The sequence below is a fragment of the Perognathus longimembris genome, chromosome 20 (genome assembly GCF_023159225.1).
Source record: "Perognathus longimembris pacificus isolate PPM17 chromosome 20, ASM2315922v1, whole genome shotgun sequence".
Lineage (NCBI taxonomy): Eukaryota > Metazoa > Chordata > Mammalia > Rodentia > Heteromyidae > Perognathus > Perognathus longimembris.
The window spans coordinates 37,078,887-37,095,891 of NC_063180.1; the positions used below are offsets into that span (position 1 = coordinate 37,078,887).

At 45.8% G+C, this 17,005-nt stretch overlaps 1 protein-coding gene across 2 annotated transcripts in view; it reads right to left on the reverse strand.

The window, feature by feature from the left end:
* Positions 1–17,005, reverse strand: part of Igf1r (insulin like growth factor 1 receptor) — a 224,827-nt gene that overhangs the window by 176,448 nt on the left and 31,374 nt on the right. For both annotated transcript variants that reach the window (XM_048369547.1, XM_048369548.1), the window contains exon 2: positions 11,900–12,445. In XM_048369547.1, coding sequence (XP_048225504.1) covers positions 11,900–12,445 — 546 coding nt within the window. The remainder of the gene's footprint in view (positions 1–11,899; positions 12,446–17,005) is intronic.

Below are 17,005 nucleotides of genomic sequence, written 5' to 3' on the forward strand. Positions count from 1 at the left end.
AAAAGTCTTCAAGAATTCAACCATAATGCCCAGCCCTCCCAAGATCTATCCATGACCAGGTTCATTGCTGGTTGGGTTGTTGGGGTGTCCCCTGGAAGGTGGTGGGAAACTAACAGGCAGTGGACTACAGAAAGGCAAGGCTGGCTACTCCATTGTGTGGTTTATCTTGTACAAGTTATTCCAAGTCTCTCTCTCTCTGTGTGCCTCAGTTTTCTGGTCCATGAAAGAGAGACTGAATAAGAAAACCAGTAAAGTACCTGGCACCATGTCATTTCTCAAGGGTTGTGGGACGTCATCATAAACTCAGCTCTTCCCAAGAGAATTGTCACTATGGGAGGCCAGAGGAGGATTGGGGTCCAGCACCCCACAGACTGTCAGGAAGGGACCTGGACTGGCATGTGTAGCTTAGGTCCACAGGGTCCTGGAGATGCAACTCATTTACAGGAGCTGAGGAAACCTTTGAGAGGAACTGAGGTCCTAACCTGCAACACCCAAAGCAATGGGAAATCTTCTATAAAAGGCTCTGAAGTTTTCATCATAGATTAGCTCCCCCCAAACTGTCCTTTTATCAACACTGCTAAATGTCTAGTGTTTAGACATCTTTTTTTTCTATTCAGAAAACAATCATATAAAGATTTTGGAAGAGAAGACAGAGTCTGATCTAAGAAGATGCTGTAGCTCTGAGATCACCTTTACCAGGTATCCACAGTACTATTACTGTCCTGGGACCAGAAATGCTGGGAAGCAGAGGTGATGGCCTGAGGGTGTGGCTTGGGGGTGTCCAGGTTCTATCTGGGTTTGACTTTCAGAGCCCTGGGTGTGGCTTGGCTAACCCCTGTAGCCCTTTTCTAAGTCACAGTCTCCCCCCTGGCTCACAGTAACTCTGGAGATTAAGTAGGGCATGTGAAATTATTTCCTAGAAAGTACTCTTGGAACACAGACACTAACTGAACTCTAAATGGCAGCATGCCCTTGAATAACTGAATCTGTAGATACTGCCCAACTCTGGAGGACCCTGCTGTGAATGATGAGAAGGAAGAAGGCCAGGTTATCTCGGCCTCCTGCTGTCTTCTTTCTGTGTTCACAAGATGCCTTCATTGGCTGCAGGAAAAACACCCTTTACACTTTATACTCCAGATGGACAGGGAAGTGGAACTTGCTGTTTTCTGTAAACTGGAGCTTTACAGAAGACCTACCCCCTACCAAACATACTCACAGACATGAGGAATGGCAACCAAGTGTCTCTGCTACATAAACTTCAGCTCAATTAAGCAAATGGAGCAATGGGCCTGGACAAGGCTGGTCACTATGGCTGACTTAAATATTTAAGGCCACACAGGCATGAATATGAGAGAGAGTTCTCATCCAAGCTAGAGAAGGGATTCCATTACCTCAAAATATGAATCACCAATACAATTATCAGTAGATGGGTCTAAACTGCTCCAGTATTTTCCCCAATGTGCCAATTAAATTTGTTCTTTCACAATAAAAATTTTAGAAAACTTTATAGTATCTGGGTATATTGTTCAGGGGAAGAAAAATCAAATCCACTGAGTCTTATTTCTTTTGTTGTTGTTGTTTTGGTGTCAGTATTGGGGCCTGAACTCAGGACCTACATGCAGCTTTTGAGCTTTTTTTGCTCAAGGGTAGCACTCTACAACTTGCACCACAACTTGCTATATTTCTGCGTTTTTGCTGGTCAATTGGAGATAAGGTCAGAAAGACTTTCCTGCCTGGTCTGGCTTTGAATGGCAGTCCTCAGATCTCAGCTTCCTGAGTAGCTAGGATTACAGGCATGAGCCACTGAAACCCAGCCCACCAAATCCTAATCTAGTGCCCTACTTAACACAAAAATAATGCTGTAATAATAATGGATGCATTTTTTAACCCAAATGGCTTCACATTGTACACACTGCAAGTCTTACTGTCCTGTTCAATGAAGGCTTCAGACAAGAGTATCATAATCTGTTATCCACTAAATTTCAGACCTGGGGGGTGGGCTTCCTGTCAGAGCACAGGAGTGGCTCAGCAAGCAGTGGCTACCATGATCAATGCTAGATGGAATGGCTCTACTCTGTGTTTTTGTAGCCTGTAATCCAAGTCACTCTATTAATAGGCAGAAAAATCTCAACTAGCTTCAAAAGTCCCTCATCTTTTCATTTCCTCAAATGACAATCTTTTTCCACTCTGTTATCTTTGCTTTAAGCACCAGGAGTTGAAAGATACAATCAACTCAGTATCTCTCTCTGCCCATTTACATTACTTATTTGTTTTAGCAGATCCCCGGGCTCCAAGTCCTTCCTTTGCCCATTCATGCCTGCATGCTTAACATAGATTTAATATTTCTCCAGGCCCAAGATCATACACAGAGTTCTCCTTTGACTTCTTTGAGGAACTGAAGAAACAAGCAAAGGATGTCTAGAAGTCCTTTGTTTTTGCAGGCAACACCAAAGAACAACCCTCCATAAGAAAAGTACAAAGTTCAAACCTGCCCCCTCACATTTCAGATTCAAATACCATCAGATATTTCATTAATTTTAATCATACAACTTGTTCAGTGGCCCTAGGGGCAAAACAGAGATTTGATCCCAGACACGGACTACTGGTCTACCCATCATCCTTCTTCCCCTAATCAGCCACCTTTGGCATCCAATGACTCCTCAAAGTAGGATTTATTTTTTGACAAATGTTTGTCAAGCTAAAGAAATATTCTTCTAAGAAAACCGTACAGTCCCAGAATTCCATTCATAAGGAGGTATAGCCATCAAACCTGGACTCCCATAGTGCTCACAAAACTATAGCCAGGAAAGAGGAAGGGGTTGGGAGAAGAGGAAAGGAAGACCAATGAAGGTGGCACCACACCACTGACCAGGCCTGGGCCACAGTACCACAATAGCATCACCATTGTGGACCATATTGTCTGGATAACACATGAAATTAGCGAGAGGTGGTACCTGATATACCTTCAGCACCTAAGCTTCTCGGTCTATACCTAGGAGAGGAAGAAAGCTGCAACTAGACTTAAACACTTTCTTAAAGCTTCTTTGACATGGTTATCCCAAAGCTTCTAAAAGGAAGCTTTAGAATCCAATCATTTCAAATTCACTCAGCACCAGAGTTGAACTGTATCTTCATTTGCTATCCGACAAACGGCCTAAGAATTCACTAGCATCATTTATTCAGCAAAGGATAAGGGGCCATAGGAAGGTCAGGAAATTAGATGCTAATGTAAACAGAGGGGGAGGTACTTAAGGAGGGGCAGGTCAAATGAGCAGTTCAGCAAAAGAAGAGGGTGATGGGGTGGTAACTATGACTGAAGTATATTCTATGCCCTGTGAAAACAGAACCATGAACCCCATGAAAAGTTACAGGGAAGGGAATGAGAAAGAGAAATAGAAATAGAAGAGGAAGAATATGATCAAATACATTCTGTGTATGCACAGAAATAGGAAAATGAAATCCCTTTATACAATTAGTGTGTGTGTGTGTGTGTGTGTGTGTGTGTGTGTGTGTGTGTGTAGATAAATGTTCACTCCAGGAATAAAGCTAATCTGTTTTACTTTTGTTGGGGTTTTGTGTGTGTGTGTGTGTGTGTGGTGGGTTTTTTTTTGCCAGTCCTGGGGCTTAAACTCAGGGCCTGAGCACTGTCCCTGGGTTCGTTTTGCTCAAGGCTAGCACTCTGCCACTTGAGCCACAGCGCCACTTCCAGCTTTTTCTATGTATGTGGTGCTGGGGAATCAAACCCAGGGCTTCACGTATACGAGGTGAGCACTTTACCACTAGGCCATATTCCCAGCCCTACTAGTCTGTTTTAAAACCAAGAGATCTGAGTAATTTCTATTTGTCTCTCCTGGGGTTGGGGGAGAACTTAATTCAAATACTGGGAGCTGCCCAGAAAGTATTTCTATTAAAACCAATCTTTATCTTTTCTATTTTATTATAGGCTCTCTGTCTCTATTTTTTTATGTGCACTGCAGCTGAACCCTCTTCTTCCCCAGTGACCCCTATAGGCCCAGGCAGCTCCAGCACCCAAATCAGCCACAGCTTCTGCCTGCAGTGTAGCCAAACTCTACAGCCACAGCCTCTTGCCTGCCCATGTGGGCTCAGGCAACTACAGTAGTTCTCTTATCTCTCTGACCTTACTTTCTTACTTTCTATATCGTCCACTGTGGTCCAAGGCACATTAAATGGAAATTTCCAGAAACAAACAATTCCTATGCTTTAAGTTACACACTGCTCTGAGTGGTGTGATGAAATCTTGAGCTGTGCCACTCAGTCCTGTCTGGGCTGTAAGCCACCCCTCTACACAATATGTCTACACCGCGTGGGTCACGTGACCACTGTCTGCTCAGAAGTCATCTAGATCGTCAGGTGGGGTACCTGGGTATCTTACCCAGGTAAAGCTTACTTACTCTACTTATTAATATTGGCCCCCCAAATGCATGAGGAATAATGGTGGTAATTTTATTATTAGATACTGTGAACATTGTTCTCCTTCATTATGAGCTATTATTTCAAATCATAAACGATGCCTAATTTAGAAAGTGGACTTCATCATAAAGTGTATATGCATGGGGAATATGTAGAGACCTGAGCCATCTGTGGTTTCAGGCATCTACTAGAGGGTCCTAGAATGTAGCCCCCTACCCCACTTCAGATAGAGGAAGACTACTGTACTACTAGTTTAGCCAATGCCTTCATGAAAACTCATAAAAACAAACCAGAGGCAGCTACAAAAGGGATCTGTCTGCACAGCTTCTGTAAGCAGAGCTCTGAGTATCCTGCAACTAAGGGAGTCGCTACACACAATGCCTCTGTTCCCATCCCACGTGGATTCCATGAAAAAGTGGCAGGAAGGAGAGAGCTGGGTGCTTGTTTGTGACCAAGGCAAAGAAACAAAAAAAAAAAAAAAAAAAAGACTTCTGTTCAGGAATGAGTTGAAACAGAAGCCCAGCTTCCGGAAGAGGGCCTGGCATTCCCACACGACATTTTTCCCACCCACCTGATCCCCTGGAACGGAAGGAAGATCTAAGGGAGGACAGAGAGAGCCTGTGTTTGTTTCCTGCAATGGGGGTGAGAGGAGGAAAATGAAACAAAATGAGGAGCTGGGTGGGAGAAGCACCAGTGGGTATGCGCACTCACACACACAAACACAAAAATGCACAAAACACACGAACACACAACATGCACAAGCGTGTGCATGTACATAAACACCCACAAACACGTACACACAGAGCCAGTATTGCCCCAAAATAAAAGTAGGCACAAGCTCCAGCCTGCAACAGATGGCTACCTTCACTATGTGAGACCCACAATGTCACAAACAAAAGTGTACCTCCTTCTTGTCTTTTCCAAAAACTGTGCCTACTCTCTAACAACTTTAATTCTTAAACACACACACACTTTACAAAGATAGCATTTAATGTCAGTATCAGACAACAATCTGCTGCTATTTCATAAATTCTCCCAAGTCCAAGCTTGTAGGCAGAATAAATTCATAGAGTTTGATAACCAAATAGTTTACACGTTAACTATAAAGTCCCTACTGACGTTCTGATATAGGCACATGTACACTGCTGATTGTTCTTAAAAGATATGGCTTATCTAGACAGACACCAGAACTTAAAACAATTCAGGTTAAATTAGCAAGAACCACTCTTACAAGAGGCCCAGTGATTTTTCACAATGTAGAAAAGAACAACAGAAGAGATGGCTTTAAGATACGACAGTAAACACAGTCAATCCAGCTTCAACACTCAGAATTTTACATCACCTCAGAATGCAGCTCTTAGCTTGAAAGTAAACAGCTGCTACCATTTACCAAGAACCAGCCATGTGCTAGGCAACCAGGTAGGTCATCATCACGATGCCCCCAACAGAAGGTGAGACCTACCACACTGTCTCCTAGTCAGTGGGAAACCTAATTTAGGACAGTGTTCGAGACCCTACCTTCTGCAACCTAAGTCCCCAATTTATATCATAAGCTGGAAGAAGGCAAGTCTCCACATGACGGCTTCCAGCTACTCCACTAGCCAAACTTCACTTTGGAACCACACCATGCACTCAGGATTTTTCTAAACACCTCAAGCTGGGGAGGGGAATCACTAAAAGGGAAAGACTGCGAATGTTTTAGTTTCTAAGATGCTATTTTAAAAACTAACTTCTGAAGTAGACTCAGGAGACTGACTGACTTGATTAGATGACAATTAACCAAGTAAAAAAGGCACATCCTTTAAGAGACAGGACACAAACTGCTTCATGATCAAGGTACCCAGGGGTCGACAATCAGGGAGAACACAATGTGATACCCATGCCTGACTATAAAAGGCAGAGCAATGAGGCCTGGGGGCACGTGACCCTCTTCTAAATAAAGATCACCCCCACATTGAGAGCAGCTGACCAGCCCAGAAGGGAGCGTTCCAGGGAAATAAAGATATGTTCCTAAGACAACATGAAGTCAGGGCCTCAGGGTACACTGGCCTCTCTCAAGGACCCACCTAAGGTCAATATCATGTTCTATTTTAGTAGTCTAGGGGGTCTAGAGTCTAGAGAAGCTTATAGAAGACCACCCAGTCAGCATTTAACAGACATGCACCAAGATCTTTGCACATAGACCAAGTGGGGGGGAGTTAAGTTGAAATACTACAACATCACAAGAATGGTCTCTCACAGCACAGAAACCAGCAGGTGATGTGCCAGTGCTTTAAAAAGGCTTCCTCCCTGATCTGACAGGCCAGATATACCAATCTATGAGAGGAGAGAAGGGAGCAAATCCTACTCCACGTCAGTGCTGCCCATGGAAGGAGCTATTGGACCAGTAGGAATTCGCGAACCCAAACCCACAGCGTCTACCTTCATTTTGTGCCTGCTCCCCACATAGGTGCTGAGATGACAGCATAATGGTTTCTCTGTCGTTAGTAGGGCCCACGTTATAAACAAAGGTTCCAACCTGCTACTTTCCTGGTTTCTCATTTCAAAGGAAGAAGGTAATGCCACAAACTCCAGGACCAATGACCCTGGTCGCTGCCCTTTCCATTGAAATAAGGCTGCCCCAGCAAAGCCAGCTTCCAACACAGCCAGGCTTGTATCTTCATAAGTTTTCTAGTGAAGACAAGAATTTTGCACAATCAGGACAACCTGAGTAGACCATGAGCCATTCACCCTCATGAGCTAAAAAGTACTGTGAGACAGAATTTAGCAGTTAAGGCCTTAGGTTTTAGCTCTTGTTTGGTTTAGGAAGCATTGCCCATAACCTGGAATTTGATAACAGGCAGCCTCTATGTAGAGCAACACTTAAGCAAATGCACCACGAAGGAAGAAAACCACAGACACTCGGGAGGATTCATTCGCCTCTACCCCTCCCAGCAAATGGCTGGACCTCAGTAAAACCAGTCATGAGTTCACAGCTTTGCAGGGTCAAGCTTCAACCTTCCAGATGATTTTGATATGTCTCCAGTCTTTGGCCTGGAATCATCCTGACAGCGGTGGGAGAGAGAAGAGTTTCCATGCTCAGTGGATCCACTCAGCCAACCAAGAGCTAGAGCTGGTTTGGGTGGCAGTGTTTCTTGATAGCGATGATGGTGACAAGAACAGAAAACATCAGAAAAGTATTTCAAAATCCTAGCATCCTTGGTTTTGCTGAGAACTGCCATTGTGCAATGCTAGAGAGGAGGGATGAGGGTAGTCTTCAGACAACGAACTCTTCACGAAGTAGGGACCATCTTTGTGCCTGAAGAAACAACCAGGCATGGATGGATTCTTCCACAATTTGCACAGCATTGCAAAAAGAAGTAGCCTACCAGGTGCTGGCCCACCAAAGGCCGCCATGCCCTATGGTCCTCCAGTGGAAGAGGCAAGGCTGGCACTTGTCCAAGCAAGTAGAGGAAGTGTGGAAATGGCTGGCCAACATAGAAGAGGACCATTGGTGGTCATGAGCTAGAAGCAGGAGGGAGGGAGTAGCCCATGGCACATGGCCCAGTGCCACAGGGAGGTGGTAGATCACCAAGGAGCTCATCCTATGAGGATCTTCTACAGGGCTGAGGGAAGAGGAGCAAACCCCTGAGGCTCACTCATACCAAGTGGGGCTACCGGGCACAGATCAGGGAAGCTTTGTCACAGCATGGGCAAAAGGTAGGGTGGTGAAGGAAGGCAGACTGAAGCAACATAAAGCAAACATCCAAACAATACCCATGTTTCTGACATGAGAGCCAGCCCTCCCCCGGAGGGAATATCAGAAACACTGGCTGGAAGTGAGGAAGACCCTCAGGTACTAAGGTACCCTCAGGTACTGCTCTGGATGGGTGCAGTCATAAGCTGGGAAAACTCTTGTCTGGGTCTGAGATGGTATCTGGAAGCTAAAAGAGGACACTAAGAGACTAGAATGGGAAAAAGGAAAAGAGAACTCTGGTCCTGATGTGCGTGCAATGTTTATGTTGGGAAGTGAGAGGGACCTTTGGGAAATGATGAGGCCACGGGGTAGGGCCCTCAGTAATGGGATTAGTGCCCTTACTGGGAGCTGTTGCCCCTTTTGCCATGTGCAGACAAAGTAACATGGCACTGTGCGCCACAAAGCAGGCGCTCACCAGAGGTGGAATGCTTGATCTTGGACTTTCAGCCTCCAGAACTGTAAGAAATAAATCTGTTGTTTGTAAGCCACTGTGTTTATGGTGTTTCGTTACAATAGCCCAAATGGACTAAGACTAGAGACTACCAACCAGTGAACTCTAGACTGAGGAAAAGAGGACAACAGAGCAGACAAGGGAGGAAGAACTGACCAATCCAGACAGGAGGACACTGACATTATGTCCTTACCAATGAAGAAAAGGCCACAGCAATTTCTCCCACAGTCTCACTCTTAAGGAACAACTCAAGCCTGTGTAAAATCTCAACTCAAAAGCAAATAGAAATGCCAAGGAGTGCAGACAAGCCATAGAGCAGCCACTTCTTTAACAGGCTGTCTACCATGCTGCTGACCACTAAGAGTCATGATTTAGAGTTTAGAGTGTCAAGTAATAGTTGTACATCAGCACTAAACAATTGAGTGTTTCTCCGTGACATCAACAACTTCACACTTGTACTTGACGTTTCTGTTCAGATAAGTCTCTCTGCTTTTACGACCGGCCAGCAGAAGAACTGAATGGAATTCTTCAAATGGCCATCTACCACTTAGGGAGAACTCAAGATGGACATTTTGTCTGGACTCGACGCCCTTCTGGGTCCCTGGATGATTACCAAGGGTTCTGGCTGGAGAGGGCAGGATATGGCAGCAAGCACTACACAGGCCAGTGGGCCCGACAGAGAACGAGGGGATAAACTCCAAGCGCAAAGAAAACCTCCACAATGGTGTTCACCAGCAGACACACATGCAAATCATTTGTAATTTCAACTGTTCTGTTAGCTACATCCAGAGTAAAAAGGAGCAGGTGAACGATTTCATAACACAATTTTCCCTAGTCTAGTATATCCAACACATTTGTATTTCAACATGTAATTTGTGTAACAGATTATTCATGAGCTCTTTTGCTGGGTTTTTCTCCTTCTCCTCTTAATGAATTCAGTGTGTATTTTACATGCATAGCAGGTCTCACTCGGACGGCCCACAGACCCAAGTACTCAGGTAGCCAAAGTGCATGTGGCTTGTGGCCACCACAACAGCACAGGCCCAAAGGGAAACCAAGCAAAAGGAACACTTTCCAACTCAAGTAGAAACTTCTTAGAAATTGTACCGGTGCCTGAGTTTTCCTGACAAGATAAAAAGAGGACAATTCCCCTGAATGGTTTTTCTTCATCAATCTTAAAAACAAGTGCTTCATTGCAAAATCACAAAACACATCAGCAGGACTGGGCCAGCTGGCCCAGAAAAAGGCTGAAGGGCGTGGCCTTGGGAAGGCCAGCGTCCAGTCCACAGCTGCACCAGCATGAGGGCTGTTTCAAACCCTCACTGCTTTTTCATGCACCTTTTCTCTTTCTCCTTCGAATCTTCCATCAGCCCTGTGAGGAAGGATGGATTCCACTCCACAGATTAAAAAGAAAAACCTGATGTCCAGGCAATTTAAATTACTGGTTCATCCCTGTTCTCTGCTCTTAGACTTGGACGAAGAACTCAATCTTCAACCCTGTCCCGGGCTTCCTCAGCAGGAAGAGGTCAGAAACAGCCAAAAAGCCACAGGGAGACCCAAAGCATCTTCTGAGTCACTAACAGGTGCCTGTCTAATCGCACTGCCCATATGCATTTTCTAAACACTTGCATTCTTACATTTGGCCACCAGGAAAGAATAATGTAACTGCTCTAGGAACATGCCCAAGTGCCACCCAGAGAAACTGACCTGTCCAAGATCATCTGGGACAATCATCTCTGAATCTAACACCCAACACCTCTCTCTCCTACCCCCATACTCACTCCCTCCATAACTGCTTTTACTTTTAAGATAAAAATTTCAAATATCCAGGCCACTTTTCAAATATATTTTATTGATGTATCCAACTACAAATGATGATAAGGCTAGGGTGCAGGTTTTAATCAATCACAAAAGAACCTTTCCCCAATGCTAGCTAAGTGGTCCTTATAGAGTTCTTGGTGTTAATGCTAGCCAACTGGTCCTTATAGTGTTCTTGGTGTTCTCGGCTCTTTGGGGGTGGAAACCTGGCCCTACTAATCAGTCCTACACACACACACTGATCAAATACACAAGCATGAAGTTATTTCATAGGTCAGAGGATGTACCTTCTCTCCTGCTGGGCTCTGGCTAGAGAGCAGCTTAAACAACAGCTATCTATGAGGTCTGGCCTTTCTTTAATTTTACACATTGTACTAGTTCAGTATGCTTACCAACTGGGGACTTCTTAACTCTCTGTGACTAGCTATAATATGTAGGTTCTGGGTCTTTAACTGGGTCAACCACCAAATAATTACAGCTAACACACAGAGGAAAACCAGTGAGAGGAATCTTTCTGGCCACTAAACACTGTTGAGCACATAAGACAAAGGTGTTCCATGTTCGTAGCTCACACCTGTAATCCCAGCTACTCAGGAGGCTGAGCTCTAAGGATCACAATTCAAAGCCAGCCCAGGAAGGAAAGCATGTAAGACTCTTATCTCCAACTGGCAACAAGTCAGAAGTGGAACTGTGGCTCAAGTGGTAGAGTGTCAGCTTTGAATAAAAAAAAAAGAAAAGCTCAAGAACAGTGCCCAGACCCTGAGTTCAAGCCTCAAGACCAGCACAATAGCTAAATAGTAAATTAATTACTTTAATGAAAATGCAGCCTCCTACACAGCTATCTGCAAGCACATCTTGAACAAGTCTGAACCACAGAGATTGCCTGCCTCGTCTAGGAGTTCCATCATAAGCCAGAACACTCAAGCACTCTGGTGAGTGCTTAAAACCAAAGACTTCTTACAAAGGACATGAATAAGTCTTTATTTCTCCTTTATTTAACCATATTTGTGCTAATATCAAAAAACAAAAAGCTCTCTTCGTGCAAAAGATAAGCAGCTCCCACCTGCCAATCTTGGGGGACTTCCAAGCCCATCAGGTTCCCCTTTCTCATTAGGAATTCAAAGCTGAAGGCCCACCAGCTTCCAGTCCAGAAGTGTGGTGGATTATTGCTAAGACAGGACTGGATCCATCCTGACAGCAGCCATCAACGGCCTCCATTCATGGGGCTGCATTCCTGGGGCTCCCAAGTGCAGAAGAAAGCCAATCAACACCCCCTGCTAGGGCCCCTTCCACAGGCAGATACGCCACATCCCCAACATGCTAAGGCCTCACCTTGGCTCCCAGGACCCATGTATTCAAAAGAGGAGGAAGAAAAGGAAAAGGAGAGGGACAAGGGAAAGAAGGAAGGGAAGGAGGAGAGGGGGAAGCAGAGAGAAGAAAGTAGCAGCTCCAGGTGTTCTTACTTTTCTGACAGTGATTCGTGGTCCAGCAGCGGTAGTTATACTCGTTGTTGATGGTGGTCTTCTCACACATCGGCTTCTCCTCCATGGTCCCTGGACACAGGTCCCCACACTCCTTCGGGGACTTGTTCCCCACAATGTAGTTATTGGACACAGCATCCAGGATCAGGGACCAGTCCACCGTGGAGAGGTAACAGAGATCAGCGTTCTTCTCAATCCTGATGGCCCCCCGAGTAATGTTCCTCAGGTTGTAGAGCCCAATGTCCTTGAGGTTGGTCATCTCGAAGATGACTAGCGCGTAGTTGTAGAAGAGTTTCCAGCCACGGATGACCGTGAGGTTTGGGAAGAGGTCTCCCAGGCTCTCGAGGCCGGCCACGCGGAACAGCAGCAGGTACTCGGTGATGACGGTGAGCTTGGGGAAGCGGTAGCTGCGGTAGTCCTCGGCCTTGGAGATGAGCAGGATGTGGAGGTAGCCCTCGATCACTGTGCAGTTCTCCAGGCGCCTCAGCTGTTGGTAGTCATTGCGGATGTCAATGCCCGGTCCACAGACTGAGGGAGGACAAGAGGGCAGAGGCAGGACATGTTTCAGTGCAAAGAAAGGAAGTCTTAAAACTACTTCTCCAACCCACAATGTGGCCAACTCGTGGAAAAATCTATGTGAAGGAAAGGAGACTTGGTTTTCCACTGAAGATTGAGGGGGTACAAGCTGCAGGCTACCTGACTGATGATCTGATTTCTTACAACACCTTCATGAAGTGCCTACACCAAGCCAGATGCTGGCTAACACACTCCTCAACAGTGGCAGAGGCCAGGTACAAACAAAAGCTGAGGTCCCAAGGTATCGTGGGGGGACAGGCAAAAAGGCAAGGCGGCTACCTAGGCCAGCCCAGCTCCCCAGCTCTCAATCCCTGAACGGAACTCAGCAGGCCAAGGTTCAACCACTTCCATCTGTACCCAGCTTGAAGAACATCACCAAACTGTCATGTCTACACTGGAGGACAGTCACCATGACCTAGACAGTGGAGACCCAAAGCTGCCGGCTACCATTTGTAAATCAAACATCTATACCTCAGGAAGAAGGGCAGGCACAGTTAGTAGGCATGAGAACCAGGAAGCGCCTCACCTAGATCTCTGTCCCCTGGGATTCCCAAATGCACATCAGTGACCCGTGCTCATCCAAGTACACCACTCCGCCTCCTCCACACCTCCTGGAGATGGCTAATGACTCACTCTATTTTCTCCTACCCCATACACCACCTTCCAAGACTCCTTATCTTTTACTCAATGGCTCTCTTATTCTTTGATTTGCTCATGTCAAAAATCAGGCATTCCTGAGGCTCCTCTGCCCATGCATAGCAAACAAGTCATCCAGCAACACCTCTGGGCTCCACATCCCAAGCTCATGGGACTCCCAGATGCTTTTCTCAGTTACACTCCCATCTTCCTCTCTCGGGAACCCATCTCAGACCTTTCTTCTCACTCTGCCAGTCCCAAAAGGGCCATTCAAAGAAGATGGGGAAGTCCTTTCTATTCCACTCACAAGTATGTCCTTGGGGCCCAGGGCTTGGCGCAAAGTTACCACATCACAGAGCAAGTGCGGCATGAATGAACTCCACCCAATCAGTCGCCACCACTGTAACTCTGATCTGAGCCCTGTGGTACCCAGGGTGGTCTGCAGTCATGCCTTCCCATGCCCAGCCTCTCCTGATGCTAGAGGAGCTCACCTCTACTTCTACCTAATCTAACCATGTTCTTCTTGCTTAATTAGCCAAATGGTCTCCACCTCCACCACACCAAGCTCCTTCCCTCTTTGCCCTTCCTTTTCCTCTCTCCACATGCTGCCTTGACCTCTTCCTATGCAGGTTTCAACTCAAATGTCACACCGCCTCAAAGCTGTGCCCAAATACCTTAACTTCCACAGCTCCCAAATAACCCGCCCAACTATCCCCTCCCTTCCCCCGCCAATTTTTCCCATTTCAGGTCAGTAACTGCACACCCTGGAGGACTAATGGCTCCAAGTCTTTTCTGAGAAACAAGAAATACTATTTCTTTCTTCCAGTGCCCTGTTTAAAAATTCTCATTCCTTTAATGCCACAAGTTGAGTATGTTTATTTGTTTATCTAAGAGCATCTGAACTCAAATCAATTATGATATTCAAAACATGCCCAATCATAAAGGATGTGGCTCCAATTTTATTTGCCATCATTTCACATAAATCACAGAAATTTAGGACCCAGTGATAAAGCACGAAGGCACAGAACTGAAACAGACTGGACTTCCCAACTGCCACCAGACGCAACGAAGAATCTGCCGCTCTCTGCCATCTGGCTCCTGTCCATGGCCAGCGAAGACCTCTGCATGCGGAGGTGGGCCTGGCCGTGCCTCCCAGTGAAAGAATCATCTCCACACTTCACACTTTCCTCCCTATTCATAGAACAAAAGGGAGAAAAAATAGGAAGAAACCACCCGTTCATTCCGGAAGAAGAGGACAAACCCAAGCCACAAAGTACAAGGCAGGACCCAGTAACCAGCCGTTTGTGATTCTGTGAATGACACTGTTGGTCTTTGGGGTGTTTTGTCATAGAAACAGAAAAAGAAAAAAAAAAAAAAAAGAAGAAGAAGAAATAGAAAAAGGAAACCGAGCTGGACCATGAATGATAGCACAGTGTTCAAAAGGCACCAGCCACAAACAGGAAGGAGAATGCTGCATGCTACACTGTTTGTGCTGAGAAAGAATGCATCCTTTGAGCGAGTAAATACTGGGCAGAGAGAGCGAGACACGCCCTTTGCTACCACCCACTGATGGCTACAAAGACTTAACAGAACTCCATTCCTCCCTTTGCAAAGCAACCCACACCCGCAGGATCCACTAGAAGAAAGTGTGATCCACGATGCACTTGAAGAAAGTGAGATTGACAATGGTTTATGAAGAGAAGGAAAAGTGGGCATTAATGAGGATACGCAGGAAGCAGGGAGAAGGGCTGTAACCAAAGGGAAAGAAAACAATGTTCCTGCAGTGCCCTAAGCAACAGCGAATCAGCGGAGGCCCATGGATGTATGCTGCATGCTGGAAGACTGGGGAGGGTCAGGCAACCTGGTACATGGAGCAGAACTCATCCACACACACACCCCTCACACACACACGAAGCAGTGGATCTGTTTATCTGAGTTATACACGAAATGTAGTATGTTCTGCAAAGCAGAACAAGAAAAATGAGCTCAGGCCTGTAATCCTAGCTACTCAGGAGGTTGAGATCTGAGGATTTCGGTTCAAAGCCAGGGCAGGAAAGTCCATGAGGCTCTTATCTCCAATGAACCACCAGAAAATCAGAAGTGGTGCTGTGACGCAAAGTGGTAGAGTGCTAGCCTTGAGCTGAAGAGCTCAAGGATAGCGTCCAGGCCAGAGTTCAAGCCCCAACCACTGACCAAAAGAAAAGAAAAGTGGATGGCTCAGGATGCAGGGCACAAGGCTTCATCATTCTCAAAGGCAAGAAGGGTTGTTCCCACCTACAGGAGAGGCCATGACAACTAGGTAAGTGGGATGTGTTACTGCCAATAGTCACAGGCTTCGGGCAGCATTAATGATCAACAAATGTTAGTTTAAAAAAATAAATTTAAAAAAATTTTAAAGCCTCATCCAGTTACAGAAACACCCTCTCCATTAATTTTGCTGCCCCAGCCTAAATATTACTAACAAGGAAATACAACATATAGCAAAATCCTTCACTGTCCTTCAACGATTCCCTTAGAGATTATCATGTTGCCTGTTTCATTAAAATGTTTTTTTTTTAATTTTTGATCAAGCCTTCTTCAAAGGTATGGGAGGGTCTTAGCTTGTGGCTGGAAATTAAAACATTGAGAAGAAAAGCTGGAACTCTCTTACTACAGCTCTACAGGCAAATAATGAAGGACAATATGTTAGCCAACCAAGTATCATCTCTGGTTCTGACGGTAAAAGCCAACCTAACAAAAGCCTTTGAATCCGTGTAAGAAATCCATTTGGTCTCAGCCGGTGGCTCACTCTAACAGTTCATTACTTGTCTTAGAAATGAATTCATTGGAACAGATAACTTAATACAACAAAACCCTCGCTAGATGCTATCATTCTGTGAAAGTCAAAATGATTTAAAGGGTTAGAATTCTGTTGCAGAAGCAACAGCAAGTGGCCAACTAGAGACCACGAGATGACTCACAGTCAGGGCTGTGGGAACGTGAAAAGAGGGACTCATGACTGGTTCTAAGAAGGTCAGGAAGAGTTTTGAGAGGAGGAGACCCCTGAAGATGACCTGACAATCAGCAGGACCTTGCCGTTTCTCTTCTAGGACCCAAGCTTGTGTCTACCACAGAGACCTAGCATCTAGGCTCATCTTGGAGATAGCTGACCTGACTCTCCTCAACCCTTGCCCCCGCCCCACTCCCAGGGAAGATGGGGGGGGGGGGGAGGACCCTAGGGTGTCCCTTGCAGCAGAGATAAGAGTAGGAACAGCAGGAGAACTAAGGCTACAGAGCAGCCTGAGATAGAGAAGTGGCTCAAGAAGCCAACTTTAGGGCTGAAAATGTGTCTTAGTTGTAGTGTGCTTGCCTAGCATGCTTAAAGTCTTGGGTTCAATTCCTCAGCATCACCTATACAGAAAAAGCCCAAAGTGTCACTGTGGCTCAAGAGGTAGAGTGCTAGCCTTGAGCAAAAAGAAGCCAGGGACAGTACTTGGGCCCTGAGTCCCAAGCCCCAGGACTGGCAAAAAAAAGAAGCCAACGTTAATTTGCACCTAGTAGGATAGCAATCAAAATCCCCCAACATGCATTTGGACCATGCTAAAAGCTCACTAAATCACAAAATGGCCCAAAAACTTGCTTCTGAGGAGTACCTGACACATCCTACCCAAGATGCCATTCCTGTACCCAGGGATGGTCCTGTGGGACCCACTGCCAAGGAAAGAACTCCTTGATTCCCTTCTTGTTTCTATCCTCCTCACCCACCTAGGGCACAATGCAGTGTGGGTACAGCCTCTGCACAGGTATTTGTCTGACCTGCACTGAGCCAGAAAACCCTGGAGCAGCTCACAGAAAGTGGACACATGGAACAGTGCAAGGTAAAAGAACACAGCACCA